This window comes from Pleurodeles waltl, chromosome 5 (genome assembly GCF_031143425.1).
Source record: "Pleurodeles waltl isolate 20211129_DDA chromosome 5, aPleWal1.hap1.20221129, whole genome shotgun sequence".
NCBI lineage: Eukaryota > Metazoa > Chordata > Amphibia > Caudata > Salamandridae > Pleurodeles > Pleurodeles waltl.
The window spans coordinates 1,429,401,215-1,429,428,613 of NC_090444.1; the positions used below are offsets into that span (position 1 = coordinate 1,429,401,215).

Below are 27,399 nucleotides of genomic sequence, written 5' to 3' on the forward strand. Positions count from 1 at the left end.
CATTAGGAGAGGTATTTCCCCGGGTAAAGTAGTTCTTAAGTGCAGTGTGGGAGGATGTAAACATTGGTTTTCTGCTATCAAGTTTGAATTTGACATCTGCACTATGGTAATAAATGTTGCCTATGTGGAAATGCATGTTTTTAGAATAGTTGGTTTAAATAACGTGATACAGGACTTGACAAAGGGTATTTGAAGCCCGAAACATGTTGGATTATTGCTGCTTAAATAAACAGACATCATTAACTACTTCCTCAATGGCTAGTTATCTTTCTGTCACTGAAAAAAATCAAAGGCTGAAGTGATATTATAGGTGAAAATGTCTGCTAAAATGTAAGATATTAAATATTTATTGTGCTAACAAGAAGTTGTGCCCCCACCATGTAAGTTGTCATCAGTGATATATTTTTGAAATGTTCTCTGTGATTTAATTCAGGATGACATTAACGTGTCATGACTGATGCTATCTGTGATGTCATAAGCAGAGCGTGTTTTTTTAAAATGGAAAATAAGATATTACTACTTTACCTAACCATGACATTACTTTAATCTTTGTTTTTTTCAGTGAATTTCTAGGGTGTTTTGAATGTAAAGTAAGATCTTATTACCATGCCCAAACCCCCGCGGGCACCCAATGTCCCTACCTCATGCGGTTTTCAGCCATGCATGGCTTAGGGATGGGCACCTTGGCCTGGCTTGCGGACAGGCTCTGCGCCTAACCCCCTACAGGTGACCAGCCACACACAGCCTATGGGTGTGGCAGGTTGCGGTTGGGTTCAGAACCTGTCCTTGCCAGGCCCCCCACAGACACGCACTCCACATTTTTTTTGTAATTCACTTTTAAGCATTTTCGGGATACGGGGATCGAGTCCACAACATTTCTTCCAATGCCGTGGCCTACCAATCAGAGAGCTTGAACTTGGTCCTGTGGTAGTGAATTGACTGATGGGAGAAAGTGCCTGCTTGGCCATCCATAATGCTTAATATTTTCAATTCCTAATCCCATGGAACTCTCGGGGCACAATATATCTCTATTCTTGTAACCTTATTTTTTCCAAAACTACTGAATTGATTTACACCAAATCACAAATAACCTTTCTCGGTAAAGACCTAGATTTCTGCCAAATCTGGTGTAATATTTTCTATAACAATGTTTAATTTTCTCCATGGAAATTGCATGGGGAAAATGCACTTTGGAACCGCCTCTTTGCCTTGGCCCCCATTTGGTGGATCACCCTGAAACTTTGCTTTTTAAAGTTTGTGAAGATTCGTCAAACGACACCAAAGTTATTAGAAAAAGCAAGAATGCTTTTCCTGTGGAAAGTCTGACCCAATTGTAACTACAGAATGGCGAGTGCAGATGCATCATTATTTGTATCCCTTTATTAGAATTTTATTAAAATTTTTCGAGCTCCATTGAAGACAATGGTTGTACAAACCTTCTGTTCCAAAATTTAAATGCTTGTCTTTCTGTTTCTCCCTTTGTAATGATCCAATTACTTAACTGTAATTTGTATTACTTTATTAAAACCCTGGTGTTTTACGTCACAGTCCTAATAACCGTTTTTCCTGTAGCATGGGTATGATTTACTTATCCAAGCAAACACATTGTATTTCTTCCCTCTAGGGAGAATATATTCACATATAGACCGTTAGCCCAAATTAAAGCCGAGAATATCTTTAAATATAAACCTTTATCCCAAATTAAACCCTATTCTAATAGCCCAAAAAAGCTGTCTACCAAACACACCCTGTAGTAATCAAGCTAACACACAGGAAAACTTGACATGTTCCCGAGGTAGGCAGGCTGGGTAATTGGAACAATGACAAGGAAGATAAGGACTCAAGTAATGAACATTACCAGTAAACAAAAGGGTCATTTTGTCTTCGCACATTTTCATCTCTTAGTGCTAAAGATATGAGGATGTATTAAAGCTGAAAAAGTAGATGGACACTAAAAAAGAATTCACAAAAGTGCAAAATATACCGCTATACACAGTGAGACAATTTAATGACTAGCAAGAGGAAACAGAGCTAATGGAATTCTGCTGATACATATATTTGAGCTCCAAATTCTGATGAAAAACCACTCCAACCCATCTATCATGACTCATGAATGTATGAGGTGAAGTCTAAGTTATGCAAACTTTGATCAATGCTCCTATAAATATGGCCCAGGAAATTGCTACTCCATTCTTAGAACTTCCCTACATGTACCCTGAATTTTGTTTCATTAAAGAAAAGGCTTAAAAAACACAGGTCCCAACCAGTAGCTCCGTGTCACGTTAGATGGAGGGAGCTCCTGGTTTGCAGTCCTAAACATAAGAAACAAGGCATCTGTCCTCTTGAAGGATGTAATGCAGTTTCGATAAATAGGTAAGAGTCCTATGCAGTTACGGAGGGAAATTATGTTTTTTTCTCACTATCGAGATGGGAAAATGGTAGAACAATTTCTAGGACACAATGAAATCAAGAGCACCACTTGACCTGAAAAAAACTCAAAAAGGGTGGAGATGTTAAAAGATGCCAGCTCTCCAATACGTCTACTGTTACCAGAACAAAATTGTTTAGGAATTGCTCTTTGGCTGAAAGTTACTTTGCGCTATTCAGCTGTAATAACTAAAAAAACGTAGATGTCTGGAAACTATCACAGAAGTCCGCTTTCCTTATAGCCTGGATCACTGCCCAGTGAACTTGCACGGCAGATAATGCTAAACCAAAGGAAAAACCATTCTCCAAAAAACATCAATGATTGTGGATGGCAAACATGAGGTCGGCTGTAAATACTTAGAAGTTCACAATGTTTTGAAATTATTCCATTGCAGAACACAATTCTAGCAGGATGCTGGGATAACAGAATGCTGACTGCTACCTCCATAGAACAACCTTGAGCTTTCAGTTCTATCCTCTAAAGGTCTCAACCTACAAGCAAGGCCTCCAAAGCAAACGTTTTGACAGCTATGGGGCTCAAATGGGGAGGTGGACATGGGAAAGATCGAATGAGGCTAAATGGAGAATTGCAGAAGCGGTGAGTACCATGATCTTCTAGGACAACTCAGTACTTAGTGGGACCTCCTGGATTTTTCTGAAATTTTCCCCAGACATTGTGATTACTCTTAAAGCAGATATTAGGCTGAAATGAAGCACTTGGAATTGAAAATGTTCTCCCATTACATAGAATCTTAGAATTGTTTGCGAGTTTGGATACATCTGTTTATGCAGGTAGGCATCTAGGAGCTCCAGAGGGGTTAAAAAACGTTCTGATTTTAACATTGGAATTATCAGTTGTGTCACCTTCTTAAATGTTTGTGGCACAATAAAGGCATTGGCTTTATTTAAGTCCAACATCAGCTGCCAAAAATCCCATCAAGGCTTTTAGAATAGAAAGAGGTCTGACTGACAGCCCTGTCTCCTTTCTTTTTCTGGGACTCACATTATATTTGCCTTGTCCATCATATCAAGAGAACCCTAATGCAGAGCCTGGAGAGAATCTCACACTAAGGTATATGGAAGAATCTCAAAGAAGTTCTCAGATGTGAATTTGATGGCCTGATTTTATAATGTTTAGGAACCATTTGTCTGACAATGTGACATTCTATATGTTTAAGATGTTTTCAGCCAAGTCCCATCTTTCAAACCCCCCCACAGGGCAGAGTAAGTATTTGGTGGTTTGGTTAGACTAAGAGATGGAGAGTCACAGGGATTTGCCAGCTGCAAGGATTCCCCAGCCTCACCCACTGCCTCAAAATGTCTGTGTTGATCCTTTTATAGATGGGGAAAGACCAAATAATCTTTTGTACCCAAAGACTCTACCTCAGCCAAATGACTGTACTGGACCCATTAGTTTACAGTCTTCTACTGACTTCTTTATTATTCTATTTTAGTTGCTGAGTGAACACTTTCATATCAGAAAATAGAAAACCTATAGGAAGAGCTTTAGCAATGCACCAGTGTTATGTCCGGCCCTTTTTGAAGGGTCAAGGGTCATCCCCAAACTTTTTGCCTCCTTCCTCCTATTTGTTCTGACCTCTTCTGTTGGCTCTGGGACTCTGAGCACTTTATCACTGCTGATCAGTGCTAAAGTGCAGGTGCTCTCCCTCCTAAAGTTGGTATCATTGGCCTACACCTAATTGGCACATTTAATGTACCTGTAAATCCCTTGTACAGTGGTATCCCTATACCCAGGGCCTGTTAATGAAATGTTACTAGTGGGCCTGCAGCACTGATTGCGCCACCCACAGAAGTAGCCTTTCAAACCTGTCTCAGGACTGCTAGTGCAGGACCTGCATGTGCAGTTTTACTGCCACAGGGACCTGGCATCTAAATTTACTTGCCAGGCCCTGAACTCCCCTTTTACCACATTTAAGTCACCTTTAAAGTGTGCCCTCGCCAGCCCTAAGGGCAGGGTGCTATGTATGTAGAAGGCAGAACGTGTGCCTGGTTGTGTAGTCTGTCCTTGTACTAACAAACAGACTAGTTGGTTTCTCACTGCAGTGAGTGCTGCCTTGCTTATAGGATTGCATTGGAAATGCCCTGCCTTATTACTAGGGGGGTATTGCCTAATTTATGAGGGGTAGCGTGGGCATGCTTGGTATGGTTGTAATGGTAGTGAGAAATGCTGCTTACTGGTTTAGATGGATTTCTTATTATCATTATAGAAATGCCACTTCTAGAAAGTGAGCATTTCTCTGTGCTTATGATTCTGGTGTTTTGCAGCTTGACTCCAATCTACGTCTGGGGCAGGGTGACAACTAGGCTTTGTGCATACTTTTCAGACAGCCTGTACACAGGGAGGGTGGAGGTGTCACAGAGGTGCATCTGCATACTGAATGGTCTTCCTGGGCTGAGAGAAGCGGAGGCGGGGCACACCTGCATTTGTAAAGGCTGTGCCATGGCCTCACACAAAGGGCTAATTTACCCCCAACTGATGTCTGAAGCATGTGCTGGAGGAGAGAGAAGTCACTCCTAAAACCAGTTGGAACTGGTTGGAACATCTTCTGCCTCTCTTTGTGAGGGCCTTTCAACCCTGAGTATAAGTACTAGGGATTTTCCCCATGTAAAAGTGCACAAGAAACATCTTAAGGATATGGATACAGAATGCTGCTGGAGGGACTCACTAGGAACCGCCTACGACTGCTTCTGCTCTGCTGACCTGTGACCTGCTGGGTCAGTAGGATAAACTGCCACTGACTACATCCCCCTTGTGCTGGCCTGTTGTTGGGCTCTGCCGCCCTGTGCTTCACTTGTGTCCCCAGAGGCTGGGTGCTGTTGCCCCTGTCCTCTGCAACATTTAGCTTTTCATCTGGTGTTGCGCTCTGCTGGATGCCTGTGTTGTGCTGCGAGAGCACCTCTTCTTTTAATTATTTAGTGCCTTGAGAGTGCTTTGTGAAACCTATTGCCGGAGACAATCACCACCGCGACCCGGGCAGTCGTGTTTGCAGAGCGCATCTGAAAGCGCACTGTGGTTTGTGACCCCGGGGCACGAGGTAACAAAGCCTGGAGCAAGGGAGCTCCTAGCTGTGCCCCTGATGTGAGGCACACTGAGGATAGTGCCCTTGGGCACCAGCCGGCATCCATTTTGGTAAGAGATCACCGCTGTGGCCCAGAGGAACTCGCGCACCACATCAGGTGTGGGTGTGTTGCCGGTGGGAGCGCGGCTGCTGAGGGAGCAGGGACCTCATCGGAGGCCCCTTGTTCATCAGCCGCCATACTGTAACAGAGGTCTGCAGTCAGGAGGAAAGCCTCATCGGAGGCTTCCCGTGCCTCAATCCCTCTTCCCTCACAGAAAACACCTTCCCTGGCAAAAAGCAGGACATGGGGGGTGAGCCCCTCTCCCCAGCCACTACGCTAGGAGGGTGAACGCTCTCGCAGTACTTTCTAGTCTTTGGGCTCACCAGCTCCTGGGAGTGTTGGGTGAAGCCCCTGTTGGTTGCTTCTTGAGGCAGATGAGCAGGCCGGGGTGGAGAACCTCAATGGAGGTCCCCGGTCCTGGCCACGATTACCCTACCACTTCGCAGGAGCCAGAAACAGAGCATGAGAGGTCCCCCGTTGGGGCACTGACATCCTTGTGTTTGCCAGCATCCTCCTGTTTTGTGTTTGGGTGGTACCAGCTTTCCTATCTATGGTGAGCCTACTTTAGTGATACTTCACCTTTTTGGGCATTCATGATGGTATATTCACTCAGACAAGTGCATTATTAATAATGTATGTACTTTGACCTGTACAGTTATGATAAATGTATTTCTGAGGAGGTGTTGTTGTGCCATACTTGTGTTCTCCAATGTTCCTTTTATAGGCATGTATGATGATTTTATGACGTGCATTATCTTAGTAATGCTTTCCTGACTACTGCTTATGTTGCAGGATATCCATTACAATATGTGTTGTATGTGACTACTGCTGTTTTTTGCAGAGTAATAGTGCTGTGTAATGTTCTGACAACTGCTTGGGTAGCAGGGTATTACTGACATGTTGTGTTTGGTCTAATAATGTTGTGTACAATACAGTTTGTTTTTATCTAAATTAGTGTTGTGTTTCCTTTGTGGTGGGGACAGTGCGTCACGTGTGTTGTGTGTGTTGTGCAAACACTTTACACATTGCCTCTGGGATAGGCCTGACTGCTCGTGCCAAGCTACCACGGGGGTGAGCAGGGGTTATCTTGGCTGTGTAACTACCTAGCCCTGACTAGAGTGGGTAGATTCTGCCTGGCTTAGGTGCATACGATAGCCAACCAGAAACCCCATTTCTAACAACAAACTTTCCAGACATATCAATGTGCCTTCTGGCTGCAATTAAGGAACTCAAGAGCAAGAGTATGAAGAGCCCTGAGACATGTTTGGACTTTACATGTGGCATATCTGCTTGCCCTGATAGCAACGTTTTACTCCTCCAGAGCCAGACTCACCTGTAAGGCAATCAAGCAGTGCCCGATGGGCTGGTCTGTAAGGACAGTGTGTGGGCCATTTTTCAGGCTGTTTATAAGCCTGTTTTATGGCCAGCTAGGTCACTTTTTACTGTTGATTTCTCAGCAAGCTGAAAACCATGCATTCTTCTCTGCTTGCAAAACACTTGTGCAGCATGTCGTAGTTCAAAACTGTCACAGTTGGAGAGCTGCAATGGGCCCCTTTTTCAGCTTTTTAATGCACTAATTTGGCCACTTTTATGTTGATGCCCAGTCCTACTTTCTGTCCCAGTTTGACCCTGTACTCTACATACGATCTTTTCACTGCAATCTCCATTTTTTAATTAACTGGAACTGCAGAGGAGAAATCTTTCTATAGAATTGTGCCTTCTAATGATAATCCAGACATGAATGTATCCACTTTTATTGCAGATAGAAATCATCTGAAAGTTCTCCAGTAGATACCTTGTCAATATAAATCTCAGAAATGTTTGTTTTACTTTACATTCTCTGTTTAAAACATTCCTTATGGCCTGGTTCAAGGGGGTGAGGAGATTCCAGATCTTTCTGCCTATAATTTTCAAAGAAGTCATCTTCATCATCATCATCTGAGAAGAAGTATCAAGGAAAGAAGGATTCTGTCATAGGTGTAGCAAAGCTTCTGATAATAGTGTTCAGACCGACACCTGCATTCCTTCTCTGGATCCTAATTGCCCACCTTCATTTCTATCCTGGCTTCTTAGGCACTGCAAGTTCTTTGGCTTTGGGAGTAGCTCCAGCCACTACTTAATTAATCTAAAAGAAAGCCCATCTTCCCAGTTCTGTGCTTTAGAATGTCCAGAATGCTAAAAATCAGGAAGCAGGGTTGATCTTCCTGAAAGCTTCTGGTTTCTAATGCACCCAACTCTTGTTCTGCTGGAGCTCACATCATACTGCCATCATGTTGGATTCAGTTGTCACGATTGCACTTAACAAATAATTCCCTTCTTACACCCAGCTGGCCGCCACTCAAATAATGTGTTTTCATTTTCATAAGGGAAAGCCCTGGTTTGTAACAGATGTATGCGCTGGAACCACTAAGGCACATTAGAACATTGGAACGTTGGCAGCTCCATTGAAAACAATGGAGTGCTGCGGGCTTTTACTGGCCGGTAAAAGCCCGCAGCGCCAACATTCCAAAATTCGCTTTGTTCACAGAAATAGCTGTGAACAAAGCCTCACGGAGCCCAAGGGGATTTACTCCCCTCGGGCTCCATGAGAATTTGTTTTATTTAATAGAACATTCTGCCCTGAGTGGCAGAAGGTTCTAATAGCCTTAGAATCCACCGTAGCTGGCTCTACCTGCTATTAAAGGCCCTCTTCCTTGTTAAAGGCCCGAGCCGAAATGTGTTTAGTTTTCATAAGGGAAAGCCCTGGTTTGTAACAGATGTATGCGCTGGAACCACTAAGGCACATTAGAACATTGGAACGTTGGCAGCTCCATTGAAAACAATGGAGTGCTGCTGGCTTTTACTGGCCGGTAAAAGCCCGCTGCGCCAACATTCCAATGTTCGCCTTGTTCACAGCAACAGCTGTGAACAAAGCCTCACGGAGCCCGAGGAGAGTTTAATCCCCTCAGGCTCCGTGAGAATTTGTTTTATTTAATAGAAGATTCTGCCCTGAGTGGCAGAATGTTCTAATAGCCTTAGAACCCACCGTAGCTGGCTCTACCTGCTATTAAAGGCCCTCTCCCTTGTTAAAGGCCCGAGCCGAAGCGGGCCTTTAATAGCCGGTAGAGCCCGCTACAGTGGGTTCCAAGGCTATATTAGAACATTGGAACGTTGGCAGCTCCATTGAAAACAATGGAGTGCTGCGGGCTTTTACTGGCCAGTAAAAGCCCGCAGCGCCAGCATTCCAATGTTCGCTTTGTTCACAGCAACAGCTGTGAACAAAGCCTCCCGGAGCCCGAGGGGATTTTAATCCCCTCGGGCTCCGTGAGGAATTTGTTTTATTTAATAGAACATTCTGCCCTGAGTGGCAGAATGTTCTAATAGCCTTAGAACCCGCCATAGCGGGCTCTACCGGCTATTAAAGGCCCGCTCCCGTGTTAAAGGCCCGAGCCGAAGGCCATATTAGAGCATTGGAATGTGTGTAGCTCCATTGAAGGCAATGGAGTGCTCTGGGCTTCTAATGGCTGGTAAAAGTCCAGAGCTCCAACATTCCAATGTTTGTTTCACAGCAACAACTGTGAACAAAGGCCTCACAGAGCCTGAGTGGGTGTTTACCCTTGGATTCCTTTAGGCCTTTGCTTTATTTATTAGAACATTCTGCCCTCTTGTGGCGGAATAATCTAATAGCCTTATAGCCTTCAGTAGCTGGGTCATACCAGTCATTAAAGGCTCGCTCCCTTGATAAAGGCCCTCAGCTTTGGCCCGGACCATTAACACTGGAGCAGGCCCTTAATGGTGGTATATAGGTCTATATTATATTACATGTAACCCTAAATATCCCCTGCACTAATTGAGAACATGACCATTGAGATTAGCTCAACATACACAAGGACAATACGTTATTCTTTCTCAGACAGCTAGCATAGGTCCCAAAATAGGTCAGGGTAGCATAAAAGAATAATTTTGATACATTATTTGCTGAAGTACAATGTGTGCAGCACCAAAACATAAAAACTGTGATCGCTGGAGCAAGAGAGAATAAGTTAAATACATTTGGAAACACCTTTTCTGTTAGAGACTCTTTCGAATGGCTGAGTCCCCACTTTTTGAATATTGCGCAGGCATTAGACTGGATCCAAAAGCTCTTGAGTAGTACCTCTGTGTGCCGGAGGGTGGTGCTGTGTGGTTCTGCACTGATGCCATTAAGCTCCAGTAATTACAAGTGAGCCCACAAGGTTGCCACTCCTGCGCACTGTTGTCTGTTGCTTTTGAGTTCTCAGTGCCCCCAGGATCAGAGCCCCAACAGAATCCTAAGATCTTATTAATGAATAGATTCCAATTTACAAAATGGGGAGGATGGAAGGGTTGGTGAGGAATCTGCAGCTAGATAGTTTCTCTATCAGTAAGACCATTACTGAAAGTAAATAACAATATATTCAAATACAGACTTCCAACCTCAGATTACTCACCTTTAAAATAGATACCAGAGCAGTACCTATTAGGTACGTCAGTGAATTGACAAAAACCAAAAAGCCTGCAGAACCGAGTGGGCTTCAGACAGCAGTGCTTCGTGAACGTATGGAGTGACATCCACATAGCTGCTTGACACATGTTCAGAACAGGAATTCCGCATCACAATGCTATGGTTGGAGCTTTGGCACTGGTGGAATAAACATGCAGTCCTTCTGGTGGCATCTTTTTGGCCAATGCGTAGCAGATCTTGATGTAAACTATGATGCAGCGGTAAATGGTCCTTTTCTGCATGGCCTTGCCTATTTTTGTTCCAATGAACCACACAGTGTCAAACATTAACCAGATGTTCTTTGATGCTATAGATGTAAAAGCTCAGTGCTCTTTTGGGGTCCATTGATGGAGTTTCTTCTGCTCTTTAGAGGCATAAGGTGAAGCATAGAACTTGCTCAGGGTGAATGTTTAACCAAAGTGAACGGTGTCACAACTTTCTCAAAAAGAAGGATGCTTGCGTCCGCAGAACCAGTTTGTCTGGAAAGAAGGTGGTGTATGGTGGATTGACACACAATGCCTGCAGCTTACTCACTCACCGTGCTGATATAATGGCAATGAAGAACACTTTTTTTAGGGTGAGAAGCTGTAAGGGGCAGATGTGAAGTGGTTCAAAGGGAGTTTACATCAAATACGTGAACACCAAATTAAGGTGATTTAAATAACGAGGGCTGGTCTGGCAACTGTAAAAAGACCAAGAGAGCTGAAAGGTAACACTTACTTATTCACTCAGCAAAGCTTTGCAGAGTGAGACTAAGCAACCTACAGAACATCGGATAACTTGAGGGACAGAGTCAATCTTGCATGTGCAAGACCAAACCACACATTTGTCACAGCAACAGACTTATGCAGTTTTTGTTTAGAAATGCCTGGCTGCCAAGATGACATCCATTACCTACAAAGGAAGGTCGAAGGTCTTCAGCTATCGCCACCCAGTATGCAAGTTTGGAAGTGGTGCTTGCGACGGCCTGGGTGGCAAACTCTGCCCCACTGCTGTGACAGCAGATCTGCCGAGAGGGCTAGCCTGAACGGAGGACATGTGCTCAAGTCCTAGAACCCTGGATATCATTCATTCTGTGGCCATTCTGGGGCCACTATGACGACTTGTGCCCTGTCAGTCCTGATCTTCATTAGAACTAAAAGCAGATTATGTGTAAGTGGGAAGGCATACAGGAGTACCATATTCCAAGCTAGGCAGAACACGTCTTCCAGCAAGAGACGCCTTAGAAACTCCATCGCACAAAACCGCTGCCATTACACGTTCTCATTCATGGAAAAGACCTTGCACACCTCTGGGTGTAACGGTCACTCTTGATCTATTAGACTTCGATGGCTCAGTTTGTCCAACTTGGCATTTAATGATCATGCCAGGTGGTTCACCACCAGGAAGACTCCTTGGTGGTTTCGCCATTTCCAGAGGGATAGTGCCTCCTGGCACAGAGCACAGGACCCCACTCCGCCCTGATTGTTGAAATACCACATGGTGGTAGTGTTGCCCGTAAGCATCTGTACCAGCCTCTCTTTGATGGATGGAAGGAATGCTTTCTATGCCAAGTGAATGGCCTGCAGCTCCAGGAGGTTGATATGGAACCAGGCCTCTGCCAGAGACCAGAGACCTCTGATCTCCACCTCTCCCAGGTGGCCTCCCCAGCCAAGAACTGACATTTCTGTCACCACTGTCAGCTCTGGGTGGGGTAGTGAGAGGGGTCTGCTGCTGACACATATCTAGGCCCAGTAACCGCCACTGCAGGTTTTTCGTCATCTCGTCGAAAATCTGGATGTGGTTAGAGAGGTTACCTTGATTTTGGGCCCACTGAGACCTCAGATCTCCAGGTAGGTTGGTCTGGCCAGTTCCTTTTGGAGCAGGGTCAAGGATGATTAGGCATATAACTGTGTCCGAACTCCATCAATGGTTCAAGAATGGTGTGCAAAATAACAATAGACTGAGATACAGCCCTAGTTATTACCAGTGGCTCAGATTAATTCAAGCTTCCATCAATCGCTTTTTTGAATACTTTTTGTATAGTTTAGAGATCTGCCAACCCATCAAAAATCACCGGATCCTGCCTCCAATGAGTGGCTGTGGTCCACTAAGGGAATATGATCAACCCAGGGATCGACTCTGTGACTCCCAGGCTGAGAGTGGGACTGAGACCAGCCCTTGGACTTGGATCATTCACAACGTGGGGTCTTCTGATGTTAATCAACTTAGAGCTTCGCCTCATGGTCGTGTATGGCTTTCAGGTTCATCAATGCACAGTCACTGCAGACCTTGGAGCCATGGGTCCTCAGGTGATATATTCCTTGTACACTGAAAGAATTTAATCACAAACTGTCTCAAAGAGATCAGATATATAATTCACGATCCAGGTCTAGTGGCGCGGAAAGAAAGGGTCTGAGTCAGCATGTAGGAGTTCATTGAAATGGGCCTCAGCCAATTCTTTTTCTTTGACATCTCAAAACATAGAATGCAGATAATGTGATAGGCATAAACCAGAATGTGTCTTCCAGATGGAACAACCCGATTGTGCACATGGATCAATATTCAGGCACATGTATTAGACTAGATCAGTTGTTCTTTACCTGCCTATATGGTGCCCTGCCTATATGGGCCCCACATGTCATTTCAAGAGCGGAATGGCATCAGTGTGGAGCTGCACAGTGCCACCTACCAGCACACAGGTGTACTGCTCAAAAGTCTCCAGATCCGGTCCCCGCCTTAGGAATATTCAAAAGGTGAGTAATCTGTAATTAGAAGTCTCTATCGAAAACAGTCATTACGCTATATAAGCTTGTTATCTTAGTTTTAACTTGGATAAGCATGAGCCTTGCCAAAGAAGAAAACACAGGATGTGTTCTGGAAAGCTTCACCTTTCGGGCTATCAAGGGTGAAGTCTATCTAAGTGTTCCTGTTTCACCTTAAAGTATGTATTAGGAAGAAAGAAAATCTCTTTACTTGGCTATGTAAATCATGCCTGTGCAATAGGGGAAAAACAAATAAATAGGACTAAGACAAGGAAGAGGAACAAGGATGTAAATTAGAACACTCTATTACAGGAGGGACACATCATTAAAGGCCATTTTTCTTGTTATGTGTCTCGCCCATGGTCGGATTGGGGAAGAAAATAGGACTGGGCACCAAAATAAAGGTGGTCTCCATAAGTGAATTAGAAAGCTTATTGCAAGATATAGATTAATGGATGTGAGCTTGTTGCAAGCAATGTTTGTTTTAATGTCAGGAAACTCAACAGTAAAATCTGGCCCAGCAGACCGTAAAACAGGCCCATAAACAGACAAAAAAACACCCACACATACTCATCTGTCGACCAGTCCGTCAGGCACTGCCTGACTGCCCTATAGGACAGCCCGACCCTGGCCTTGCTTTTGGCTTGCGCTCATAACTGAGAGTTTTTAAAGTCGTGTATAGTCAGCAAACAGAAGGCTATAATGTAATACTAAAATCCTTCTGAAAAGGACTGTATGAGTAGTAGTGACTGCTGCACAAAATGCGCAAATAAAAGCAAGGTGGCTTTTTATTCACAAATCAGTTACCAACCTGGTAGTAACAACTCGGAATGGACAATATTTAACTCATAAATTATAGTTATGCAGATATCAATTGTTTAAAATGATTGCTTTGCTTTGGAAATGCCTTGCGTAGTTTCACACATGACTTAAATGGGGAAGGCGCTACTCCCACTTCCACATTGGCTCTTCAACCACACGTGGAGTATTGATATAGAAAGCCTAGAATGTGTATGCATGTCAGTTTGTGGATGTCTGAAGTGCAAACCTAGCTGTTAAGGGACGGACAGACAAATGAGGGGGTTTCAAGTAGAGATATTTTACCTTTCAGAGAGCTTGACACAGCTCTCTGAAAGGTAAAATATTAATCATCTTTAAACAAGCGATGAAGAGAGTTGACACAAGTAATACATGTACGTGTTACGCGCAACGAGTTCTGCTTCTAATGTAACACTTTTATTTTTTTTTACATTTTCTGAAGGGCTTCAATGCCAGTACATCACAATCCATAGTCAGAACTGCGTTCCTGGCATGTTAATTGCTTGCAGCCAGCGCTTCAAAGTGGTGACAAAACTGTGAAACAATTAGTTCGTCATTAAATACTACAAAATATGCAGGGAGTTCACTGAAATGGGCCATAGCCAATTCTTTTTCTTCGACGCTTCAAAACACAGAACGGTGACAGTGTGATGGGCGATAAACCAGATCGCGTCTTCCAGTCTGAACCCTGGCTATGCATGTGGACACAGTGGGTCTTAACCTGTGGTCCACGGACCTCTGCGGGCCCGTGACACCTTCCAATGTTGTCCGCAGTTGTTTGGGAAATTACATAGTAGTAGCAGATTCATAAAGCATATATACATAAAAATCAAACTTGAAAACGGAATAATTTAAAACAATCTCGAAACAGCTGAAGCATTGTAATGGGCCAACGAAAAAGGGCATGCGTTAGGAGCAAATATGGCCAAGGGATATCTAACATATCGTTTCACCTTTCAAAAATAAAACTTCTATTTTGGAAGGCGCCGAGCTTGCCATTAAATTCGAAATATTGATTTTTGCATATTTTGAGAATTAAATAGTTTCATAGTTTGTGTATTTGTTTGGTTTACTTGTTTCCATATTTGCAGTGTACTGTTTAAGGTTTCAAATCTTATAAATTGCTCAGGTGGGGTCGCCGGCTTCCACTAGTGTAAAGATGTAGAAGAGATCCACAGATTTCAAAAGATTAAGAACTGCTGGGCTAGAGGGTTTGAAAGCACGTTTATGTACACTGGTGATCAAACTACACAAAGACATGACTTACCGGAGGTCCAGGTGGGCCAGGTTTACCAGGAGGGCCCTCGCTTCCCTGCACATTAATGCAACGAGTTATTAAATTGTTGTGGATTAACATAGAACAATAACAAAAAGTTTTAAACTATTTTTGTCAAATCACGGGTTATGTATTTTCGCTAAAACATTAAAAGGCACATGAAGCCTTTTATCCTTATTTCTTCCACATGCGGTGCCATTCACACACTTCATTATACTGGTATCATACAGCAAAATACAGCGGTGTTCATGTGTAAAAGCCTTTGTGCTGACATCATTACTGGATTTAACAATGACTATATTGGGCTGGTGTGGAATCACACAGTTCAAAGCCTTTGCTTTCAAGTCCTATGTTTGGTGTGAGCTGCACTTCTTAGGCAAGGCTCTTACTTTGACCTCCTACCAATTAAAACGTACATGCGTCAAGAGGATGCCAATGAAAGGAGATGAGAAGTGAGGTGATATGGTTGGATGCATCGCTCCCCCCTCTAGTAATAATGGGAGTTATGGCAGAAAACTCTTTCTTTCTTTCCTTCTTTCTTTCTTTTTTTGCCTTTTTTTCATTCTTTCTTTTTCCTTTCTTTCTTTTTTGCTTTCTTTCTTTCCTTTATTCTTTCTTTTTTGCCTCCATTCCCTTTTTCCTTTTTCTTTCTTCCCTTTGTTCCTTTTTGCCTTATTTCCCTTTTTTTCCTTCTGCTTTGTTTTCACCTCTCTTTTATGCCTTCTTTGCTTTTTTCTTCCCTTCTTTCTTTATTACTTTCCTCTATTTTTTCCATTCTTACTTTTCTACTTTCTGCCTTCTTTCTTTCTTTGCTCCTCTTTTGCCTTATTTACTTTTTCTTTTCTTCATCCTTCCTTCCTTCTTGCATTCCTTCCTTGCATTAAAAAGTTTCCCTCCCTCCCTTCCTTTTTTCATGCTTCCTTTTTTTAATCAATCAATTTATTTATAAAGCGTGCTACTCGCCCGTCAGGGTCTCAAGGCGCTGGAGGGGGGTGGGGGGGAAGCTATTGGTCAAATAGCCATGTCTTGAGGCGTTTTCTGAAGGCCAGGAGGTCATGGGTCTGGCGCAGTGATTAATTTGTAAATAAAAAGGCGCCGGTGCTCAAAGCCTTTCTCTTAAACACGTGGCTGTTGCAATGAAATGTGCGAACATGAAATACTGAGACAGCCTAATCATGAAGCCATCTCGGGCCTCTTTAATCCATTTAAAACCACTCCCTGCTTCTTCAGCTCACACTTGCAGCTTTCTGCTTTCTCTCATTGTGACGCTTTTTTTTTTCCCTCTTCCTCCATCTATCCCAAATGTGTTTTTTGCTTGCTGCAAGTGTTTTAGGCAAAAGACTAAGCCCCGGCCCTCAAAAATAAGTGCTGGTGCTCAGCACCGGAAATAACAAGCACAAATTAAGCACTGGTCTGGCGTAGTTGGAGCAGTAGGGAGTTCTAGGTCTTGGCGGCGAGGTAAGAGAAGGATCTTCCTCCGGTGGTGGTGCAGTGAATGCGGGGGACGGAGGCGAGAGCGAGTCTGGTGGAGCAGAGCTGGCGGGCGGGGGTGTGGAAGGTGATTCTGTCATTGAGGTAGGCCGGACCTGTGTTGTGGAGGGCTTTGTGTGCGTGGGTGAGTAGTTTGAAGGTAATCCTCTTCGATACGGGTAGCCAGTGTAGCTCTCTAACGTGGGCAGAGATGTGGTTGCGGCGTGGGACGTTTTGTCCTTCTTCCTTCATATCTGTCTACCTTCCCTCCTTTTTTGTCATTTTTTCCATTCTTCCTCCATTCCTCCCCTACTTTCTTCCCATCTTTTGCTCCCTCTTTCTCAAAGGCCAGGATATGCCAGGCCCATTCCTATTTTTTAAGTCTGTGTTGGCCAAGATCTTTTGAACTTACTAAAAGCATGTATAACATACTTAAATATAGGGGTTTTCAGGCAGATTTAATCTACTAGTGTGTGATTGTATCATTCAGATTTTTCTTTCATTCACTCCAGCACGCATCAAGGGGAGATGTTAGCCCAGTTCAGCCACTGACTGACTTCACTATGAGCTACGGCATGCAGCCCTTTCACAAGAATCACATCCACTCACAAGGTAGTTTACATTTTTGAGACTAGAAAAACACCCTTGCCTTTATCCATTTTTTTTTTTTTAGATTTAATGAGAGTCCAGCAACTTCCTGACCAGTAAAGGTTTGCAAAAAACAATGCCAAAACAAAACAATGCTGGAAATATTGGCTTTGCCAAAGCTTGTTTATGTTTCTCTTGGTGCTAACGTCCCTGTTGGCATGGTGCTCGTTCCTCCCCACGTGTCTCCTCTGTGCTTTTAGTATTCCTTTTGTGTCTATGTGCCATTATTGTGCCACCTTCTCTGTGTCTGAGGGTCAACTATACCTCTCAGTACCCTTTTCCAGTCTTCTTTTCTTATGATATATTTGTCTCTCTGTGCATTTTTAGTCTGTGTCTCCTACATCGCAGCACCCCCTCTTCCGTATCTCTGAGCCTTGCATGTATTTTCTTGTAATGTCTTTGGTCTGCAACAGTACCACAGTCATAGTGCAGTGCATATGTCAGTCTACGGGCTCTGGAGTACGTAAGATAAATGTAAAACAATTGTACTGCAGAATATCGAAGCAATGAATATCATGGTACAAAAATATCATGGACAATATATTGGGGACCATAATATCGAAAGATAAGTGCATAGAGAGGATGTATAGATTTATTATTCCTAACTCCACATCTACGTACCTTGAAGACATATATATCTTCAAGCTACTTACATTTGGATTAGGTACAGAAAATCTCTACGTACTTATTGTTCTATATTTGTGATTTCATATTTTGTATTCTATATTTGCCTACCTTAATATTCTGGTTTCAACATTCAGAGTACACACTGGAATATGGCCAACCAGATGATAGTATCTTGAGAAACATCTCTCATGTTATGACCCGGAAGGTTTGGGTACCATCTAATTTTAACATGGCATTATTGGAAGAAAGGATGACTGCAGGGATTGCCAGTTCTGATCTGGTGGTAGACCACCCCCAATCACCAGTCCAGTGACTCAAAGAATTCCTAGATCTTCATAATAGCCACCTGTTCGAGTTAACAGGGAAGATGGATTCTGTCATCTACAGACCCTACAGGACAATTGTAATCTTTAGCATAACCTTCTAAAGGATCCTTACACACCCCTGAATAAAAGGGAATACCCCAGGATGATTGCGCTTCCCTTAGCTCGTAGTCCCCAAGGAATTTCCTAGCACTGCTCGGTCTGGGGGTAATATACCAAATGTGACTTTTGACTGCTAACCCTGCAGAGCTGCCAGGTTTAAGACAGACATCAGCATAATCGCATATGTACGCCATATTGGTGCCTGTCGCCATCCTAGCATTCTCCAGTCACAACTCTGCAGCACCTGCATTTAAAAATAATTACTACTTGCAAAATAGTGTTAAGGTGGTGATGAAGTCTCGTTGGTGCCTCTGCCAAATATAAATACACCTTGACCTGTGGCTGGACAAATAAATACTGTCAAATTATGACTCTCTGCCAACACATGTATGTATACATCTAACTTCAAACACAAATACATACACATATCAGTAAATACACATGGCTAATAATCAAAAGAACAAAAGAGGTAGAAAAGCAAAGCAAGGAGTGAAACAACATAGACATACAAAGATAATAAAACAAGAAGGAGATGCATGTGCTTGCTTGGATGAAAAGATGTATACAAAGCTAGAAAGGGTAGTAAACAGAACAATAACAAGAACAAGATATAGCTACACAGAAAGATGAATTGATACCAGAGTCGGTAGACACTATACACCGGTTGTTACTGCAGCTAAATCCTCTAAAAGATAAATAATTCCTAACAACAATTCGCTAACTTGCCTTTTCGAATCTCTTACAACATTTATAATGTTATGCATGATCTAACAGAGAATGACAGACTTTAGCTCTTGGTTAGTCGACTGGACATTTCGAGTACATTTTTGTGGAAGTTATAAAATAAAGGAGGGAGGCGCCCAGTGCTGTGTTTCTCTGGAAACTGCCTCGCTTGATATCATTGGCCTGTCCTAGCTGCAGTGATTCATGGATCGAGCACGTCGGATAACCTTGGGTCCTCTCACAGGACAGCAAGAAATAGCTGCTCTCTTTACCTTTTCTCCTCTTGGCCCCGCTGGCCCAGGGTGTCCAGGCCGCCCCATCGGCCCCTGAAATAGAAGGATGAACTTGCATTAGCTGAATACTAATTCACATAAAAATATGCTTCCTCACTTTTTTGTTTGGAACAGATGTACACGATGAAGGTCAACCAAACATCATCAGACCTTTATCTGACATATCCAAACTTACTGCTAACCTGTCAAAATAATAAATTAAAAAGAGTCTGGCCGTGCCCCTCACTGCTCTACCCGAATCATCTCAAACATGTCGAAGTGTCTGGTTTCTAATGTTGCAGGTCGCTTCACGAAATTCATCATACAGCAAAGTGTAGCAATAACGGGCTCTTCACCAGAGACCTCCCCATTTCCACTAGAAACATCCGGGGAGTAGATGTACATTGTTCTCTAAAGTGTGCTTTCCTCTGCCATTCAAGCATTTGAGAACTCCCCGCCTTTCTAGCGTGTCAGCACCTTTACCCACCATCATTACGCTGGCACTTAGTTGGGCTTCTAATTGATACATGAATGTGTTTCATAGGTTCTCTTCCTCTTGCATGGCCACAAATCCTTCACAGCCACAAATGCCCAGCCACAGTGTCACAGGTTACACGTGTTTTTGACGGCTCTACCCTGAATTAAATGTATATGTTTAGATTTCGGATTGTCACTCAGTTAAGAGAGTATTCTTTTAGAAAGTCTGTTGCACAGAGGTAACACTACCGTAAAGTGACTAGCGTAATTATTTCCGTTAGCAACAACGAAATTAAACATTTTTATTAGATTGCTACATTTCTGAAAGTTTTTACCAATTTCAAACCAGACCTAATTTCTTCGAGCAATTTAAGTCTGCCATAACTAAACTCCACATCTTGGTAAAACAATAAAACACTTTAGCAGAATCCAGTTCAAATTCTGTTCCAGTTCTGCAAACCTTAAAAATCAGTAATATATTCAGAACATTCAAGGAAGCCCATTCCAGGACCACATGTTCACATTATTGAAATGAATTATCGCCATCTCCACAATATCAGACTCAACAGGTATGTTGGGGGTATTGGTCTATGACAACATATAGTTCACTTTGTCTCAACCTCACTTACTCTGAAAATAGTCATTTAAAATAAAGCACAGCCTTCCTTTTTTTCTGGTAACTTTACAGATTTCCACAGTGAATGCAGTTTGCCAATTTTCAGCCACTCTTCATCCCTAATGTCCTTATGCTTGCTTACCTTCACAGCACAGCAACTTCAAATACATTAATGTTTACAATACCCTATCCAATCAGTCTGTGCACATTCAGTCTTTGGGTTCTAGTAACATTTCACCAACTTCTTCACTATGATTGTTTGCATTCCAGCAGTGGCGTAGCGTGGGGGGTGCAGGAGGGGCCGGCCGCACCGGGCGCAACATCTTGGAAGAGACTAAATCCACGGGTTAGGGGGCGCAAATTACTTGCCTTGCCCCGGGTTAGGGGGCGCAAATTACTTGCCTTGCCCCGGGTGCTGACAACCCATGCTACGCCACTGCATTCCAGTGCATCTTTGGGTTTAAAGGTATCTTGATTTAAATAGGGTTCTTCAAACATTCGGTGACATGAACCCATTTCTGAAGAACAAAAATGATCATGGCCGACCTGAAGGAACACCTTTAAAACCTTGACATGTATGCAATGTATTAGAAAGAGCATTTAATGTATATCTTCTGTATTCTATGGTCTATATTCCTGGTTCTATTTTTTGAGGTTGAATAGCCCTTCAGAAAGAAGCACCGAACATAAAATGACGTGATACAAAATATAAATAAAACTTGTACCACTCATATTTACAGCATGGCAGTGTTTAGGGTGATCTGTGTTTCACCATGAGGGAAAGGGAAGGAAGGAACAGTAGATGGAGAAATTAGTGCTCAGGTTGTCAAGTGAAAACAGATATGTATTAGGAAATTACATGTGTGTGGCTGAGGCTCTAAGTTAACTCTAGAATCTGCTTCAGAGCAGAGGTCAAAACAGTGTGATGGATCTTAAACAGAAAAAGCCAAACAGGGGCTTTGAAGAATTAAGAGACAGATGTTGGTTGATGGTATTGAACTAATAGTGAATGGAGGGTGTGAGAAATTGGGTTACTGGTTCAGGGGTGAAACCCTTTCTCAACCAGGAACCACAATCCTTGTCAGGTCGAGGCACAAACAAACAACAAATTAACATGTGCTCAACACTCTGGTAGCTTGGCACAAAGAAATAGCTTTATTACTGTTTGAAGTGCTTCATAAATACTTTACACATTTCCTCTAAATTAAGCCTGAGTGATTTTGTGCTAACCTGCCAGAGGGTTACGCATATGTTTATTTGTAGTTTGCTTGTCTTTCACTCTGATAAGAATTGTGGTTGCTGCTTGAGTAGGCTTTCACCCCTCTCAAACAGTAACCAAATAGGTTACAGCGATGGGATTAGAACTGTGCAGTGCCGAACAGTGATTTTTTGCAACACTAAAATCCAAGATAAATAATTTGACACCATTCAAGTTTCTTTTTAATTCCCCTTGATATGCTGTTTTTATTTTTCACTTTCACTCTCCTTGTACCTGATTGTCTGACCATACCTGCAGAAATGGAATTCCAGCTTATCAACCTGGAAGGGATACACTGTGATTGAGCTGAAGGAGTTGTGTTAGGAATATTAACGCCCAACTAAAAACGTTACCAAATGGTGGAGCTTCAGAAATTCCTGAGAGCCTGGTTGGAGGCGCATCAGTTGCAGACAGTAACAGAGGATCCTGAAGAGGGGGATGATGTGGAGGAGCTGGACCTGGGTGCAGATCCTGAGATGCAGAACGTAGGGGAGGAGGAAGACTTGTATCCTGAACTGGAAATCCCTCTCAGAGCTCACACTTGTGAGTTTGTCATCACAAGGCTTGTCCTCAGATGAGATCGTAGAAAGGAAGGTTGAGAGAGATCACAGGCTGCAGCTGACCAAACTCAAGATGAAGGAGGTAGCCGCCCAGAGAGCCTTGGAGGATAAGAAATTGCCCATGGAGGAAATGAGAATGGCCCATATGCCAAGTCTCAAAGAAGTGGACATCAGAGCCAAACAGGTTGAGTCCAGCAGCAATGGTGGCAGCATACCTGCAGTGTCTGTGGGAAACAATAAGGTTCACATACCTAAAGATCTGGTACCCAGCTATGTGACAGGGTATGTTATTGACTTTTTTCCTATGAGTGACCCTCAACATACACAGTACTTCTAAGTATAGGCTATGAGTCACCATCAATGAGCAAATAGTGGAGGCTCTGAGCGACACCAGAGCCAGTATGACTACTGGGAGGTGTCATCTAGTGTCCTTCAAGCAGGCCATCCATAATAGATTCCACCAGGTCATAAATGCAGACGACCATGAGTGTCACTACTCAGTGGCGTTTGTTCCCTGTGAGTGGGGGGATGATCTCAGGTTCTCTAAAAGTGCTGGGAATCATGCTATGCCGGTAGATTATCTGCTGGGTAATGATGTAGAACACACTGTCTGGAAGGAAGTGAAGCTCAGGTTATACCAGGAGATGTTATGCCTGGAAGAATAGCCCAGGCAGCTGCCAAGAAGAGAAAGGGCAGGGGGGATGGGAAACCAGCCCCTGACACTCCCACATTACCAGTTGATGGGACATCTGAGGAGGCAATCCTGGGAGACCTGCATGAGCTTGCTGGTTGGCAAGTTGAGGGTGGCCCCACCCCAGAGGAATTTGGTAAGGTACATTTAAAGTACCCAACTCTAGAGGGTTTCAGGTGGCAAGCTGAGACCTGTCAATAACCTCACCTATTGGGAGAATTACCTCCTGTATGTCGAGCCTAAGGTTATTGGGCCTGGGGCAGCCTTTGTGCTGGTGATCTCCCAGTGTTACAAGGCCTTCCTACTAGGGTTGGCTCATGATATTCCCCTGGCAGGACATCTGGTGCATCTTTATTAGCTTGTCCCCCACTTCTAATGGTCCAGGATGAAGACAGCTTCAGTATCATTCTGTGGATTTTGTCCCACCTGTCAGGCCAGTGCAGTGTAAAAATAGGGAAAAAGCTGAAGGCTCCATTTGCCTTCTTGCCTGCTGTTGGCACTCCCTTTCAGAGGGTATGCATCAACATCGTTGGACCCTTAGGCCCACATACTGCCTTAGGCAACAGGTTCATCCTGCTGTTAGTGGCCCATTCCACTAGAAACCTGACTGCACCTGCAGTGGTGAGAGCCCTGATGGTAATTTCTACAGAGGTAGGGTTCTCCAAATAAGTGGTGCCTGGAATAGGCATCAACTTCATGTCCAAATGCATGAAGTCCATGCAGGATGAGTGTGTGGTAATCTTTAAGTTCTCCACAACTTATCACCCCCAAACAAAAGGCTTGCTGTGAGATTCAATGAGACCCTAACAGGCATGATTATGCACCTGCCTGAGCTGATGAGGCAGAAGGGGGGTCGTCCTCTTACCATTCATACTATTTGCCTACAGGCAAGTACCACAAAAGGTGGTGGGGTTTTGCCCATTTGAACTCCTCCATTTGAAGTAGGAGAGGGGGTGGGAGAAAGTTCCCAGGAAGCCCCTTCAGGGTGTAGCCAGCTACATACTGGCTCTTCAGAACCAAATACAGTGCTTTTTGAAGAAAACAAAAAGAAATCTTGTGTCCAGTTGAGAAGTGTTGAAACTCTGGTGCGACCAGAAGGCCCTCTGGTGGAATTTCAGCCTGGTTGGAAGGTGTTGGTTAATGGAGATATTTAAAGGTCAGAGCTCTCTGAGATTGTTGGACAGGCCCTTATGAGGTGAAAAGAGCAGAAGGGAGACCCCGAGAAATCATGTAAGAGTGTACCACATAAACAGCCTCAAGTCACAATTGAGAGCACTAAGGTCACCATGTTCCTGGTGACAGATGATGGTGTGTGTAGGAAAGTAGGGTATTATGCAGTGAGGCTAGTTAGGCTTCACTATCCAGTACCGTCACATTACCCCAATATGCGCTTTGGATTCACTCTAATAAATCCCATCTCAGTCCTGATAGTGTGGCACAGAGCAGTCAGCTTTTACTACTCAAAAAGAAAATAAATCTGTGCATTTTACTCTTGCAAAAATATAACACTGAGGTCAATGGTAAAATGCATTAGTGACACTCAGGGGGTTATTCCAACTTTGGAGGAGGTGGTAATCCGTCCCAAATGTGACGGATTTACCACCAGCCGTATTACGAGTTCCATAGGATATAATGAACTCGTAATACGGCTGGTGGTATATCCGTCACTTTACCGTCACTTTTGGGACGGATTACCACTTCCTCCAAAGTTGGAATAACCCCCTCAGTCACTTGCAGGTTGAGTTCAGTGGAACACTGGATAGCAAGGTGATGTGGGCCCCAATGAAGACAGCATGCCTTTAAAAAAACAAAATGTACAGGTTGTCGGACAAGGTGAGAGCTAGTATCATGGAGGAAGTTTCCAAGATGCTGGCACTATGTGTGAATGAGCCATCCAACAGTCCCTGATCCAGCCCAGTTGTGCTGGTGGCCAAGGCTGCTGCACCAGGCACCACCCCAGAACTTTCTGTGTGGGCAAGCAAGAATTCAGTTTCATTACTAAGACTGACACTCCCCCTTCCCATGAGCTGATGACCTCATCGACAGGCTGTGCGATGCTAAGTTCCTCAGTTCCTTTGATATTACTTCAGGATACTGGAAGATTGCTCTGACTGAGGGGACCAAAGAGAGGTCAGCATTCCCGACCAGAGGGGGTCACTTGCAGTCTCAAGTGATGCCTTTTGGTTTAAAGCATTCCACTAACACTTTCTAGAGGTTGATGAACAGGGTACTGGCTGGAAAGGAGGCCTTCTCTGCCGCCTCCCCAAATGACATAGCTGCCTTCCGTTCCAGCTGGAAGAAACACCTGTACTACCTCCTGGAGATGCTTCAGGCCCTGCAGCAGGCAGACCTGACCATCGAGGCCAGTAAGTGCTAGATAGGGCGGGGTACCATGGTATATCTGGGCCACATGGTGGGCGAGGGTAAACTGCAGCTCATCTATTCCAAGATTGAGACCATTCTGGCCTTGCAACCCTCCAAAACTCAGACTGAGGTTAGGGCCTTCCTGGGTCTCTCAGAACATTACAAGATGCTATTAAGGGGTATGGAACAATTGATGCACCCTTAACTGAACTGACTTCCAAGAAACAGCTCAAAAAGGTGATCGGGACAGAAGCCTCTCAGAAAGCCTTCGACAAGGAGTCAGTCAGACAAGGAGTCAAGGAGGCCATGTGTACAGCACCTATACTCAGAGCTCCTAACTTGTCTAAGGGGTTTATTGTGCAGCTGGAGATTTCAGAGCATGGCAAAGAGGCTGTCTTAGCACAGTGAAATGAGGAGGGCCTAGACCAGCTTGTAGCCTTCATCAGTAGGAGGTTACTTCCCCTGGAGCACAGGTGGAATGCTATTGAGAGGAAGGCCTGTGCTATGGTCTGGGCACTGAATAAGCTGAGACCATACGTGTTTGGGACGCACCGCCAAGTTCAGACAGACCATAGGCCTGTCATATGGCTCATATAAAAATCCCAAGCTGCTGAGGTGGTCCATCTCTTTACAGGGAATGGACTTTACAGTGAAACACTTCCTTGGGTCAGCCCACATTAATGCTGATGGCATCTCCAGGTTATTCTGCCTTAGTGATGAGAACTCTCAGGAGGTTGGGTAGTTCTCCCCACTTTCAGCTGGGGGCACGTGTTAGACCTGTGTACCTTAGGGCAGTGGTTCCCAACCTTTTGACTTCTGTGCACCCCCACTTTATCATTACTGGAACCTGGGGACCACCACTGAATCATTATTGGAATCTGGGGATCCCCAGGAGTGAGTCACTACTGAAAGCTGGGGACCTAATCTGTTAATATTATTTAATTTTGTAAGCAGTTGCGGACCCCCTGAGGAGGCTTCGTGGACCCTCAGTGGTCCCCAAACCACAGGTCGGGAACCACTGCCTTAGGGTGGTCTTCACCTGAACTTTTTGCCTTACTAATCCTGTTAGTGTTGCATGCAATTCTGTTTGCTTTAGGACTCTGCACACTTTACCACTGCTAACCAGTGTTAAAGTGCTTGTGCTCTCCCATGTGAGCATGGTAAAGTTGGCTTACACCCAGTTGGCAGATTTAATTTACTTGTATGTCCCTACTAATGTGACACTACATGCACACATGGGCTGTAAATTAAATGCTACCAGCGGGCCTGCAGCACTCAGAGTGCCTTAAGTAGCCTTTTAATCCTTTCTCAGACTGCCACTGCAGTGTGAATGTGTGCAGTTTTAACTACCATTTCAACCTGACAAAAATAAATCTTTTGCCAGACCAAAAACGTCTTTTTTAATATGTATGTCACCCTTAGAGTTAGCCCTAAACAGCCCATAGGGCAGGGTGCAGTGCATGTAAAAAGTGGAATATATACTTTTAACTTTTGCATGTCCTGGCAGTGAAAAACTCTTAAATGTATTTTTGACTACTGCAAGGCCTACATCTCCTGTAGGATAATATTGGATTACTTCGTTACAGACAATAAGTGATAACTTTCAATCGGGAGCAGGCAGGAATAATGAGTTTGGTATCTACAGAACTAAAATATAAACCCTCTTTAATGGTAAAGTTGGATTTTAGGTAACAATTTATAAAATGCCAGTAATAGAAAGATGCCATTATCTTGCCCATCCATTTGGTACCTGCAGCTTGTATCCTTGGTCACATGACTAAATGTAACTGGCAGTTGGTCTTTGTGTATTGCTCTCAGACAGTGAGACAAAGAGGTAAGGTTTTGGCAAGATGGACCATCACTGATTTGATAGGTGAGGGTAGAACTGTCATCTTCCATACTTGCACATCACAAAGCTTCTGTCTGAGCACACTCACATATGGCTTAACACTAGTTCTGTGTGCCACCAGACATGCTGGGGCTAGGGTAGGGAGACAGGAACTTCCAAACATCTCTGAGGGTGGAATCCTCCAGAACCTTCGCCTACTTCAAAACTGCCACCATGTATAAATATTGGAACCTCAGACCCAACTCTTCAGTACACCTCTGGACCTGTGGAAGACGCGAAGGATTGCTGTGTTGCTCTGCTGCGAAAAGGACTGCTGCTCTGCTGTCCTGCAACTCTGCTGTCCTGATGCCTGAGTGAGAACCCGGACCTGCAATTGAACCTAGGATCACCAGAGTGACTCCAAGAGCTAGTTGGCTAACCTCCGGATCAGAGCCTTAGTGACAGAAAAGACTCCAATCACCTTGAACCCTGCACCTGGACTCTGTCTGCTGTGAATGTTGACCCTGAGGTG

At 43.9% G+C, this 27,399-nt stretch overlaps 1 protein-coding gene across 1 annotated transcript in view; it reads right to left on the reverse strand.

The window, feature by feature from the left end:
* COL19A1 (collagen type XIX alpha 1 chain) overlaps positions 1-27,399 on the reverse strand; it is a 2,318,824-nt gene that overhangs the window by 381,722 nt on the left and 1,909,703 nt on the right. Inside the window, exons 38-39 of the mRNA XM_069235722.1 lie at positions 19,074-19,127; positions 14,900-14,944 (exon numbers count right to left, since the gene is read on the reverse strand). Of these exons, the coding sequence (XP_069091823.1) occupies positions 14,900-14,944; positions 19,074-19,127 (99 nt within the window). The remainder of the gene's footprint in view (positions 1-14,899; positions 14,945-19,073; positions 19,128-27,399) is intronic.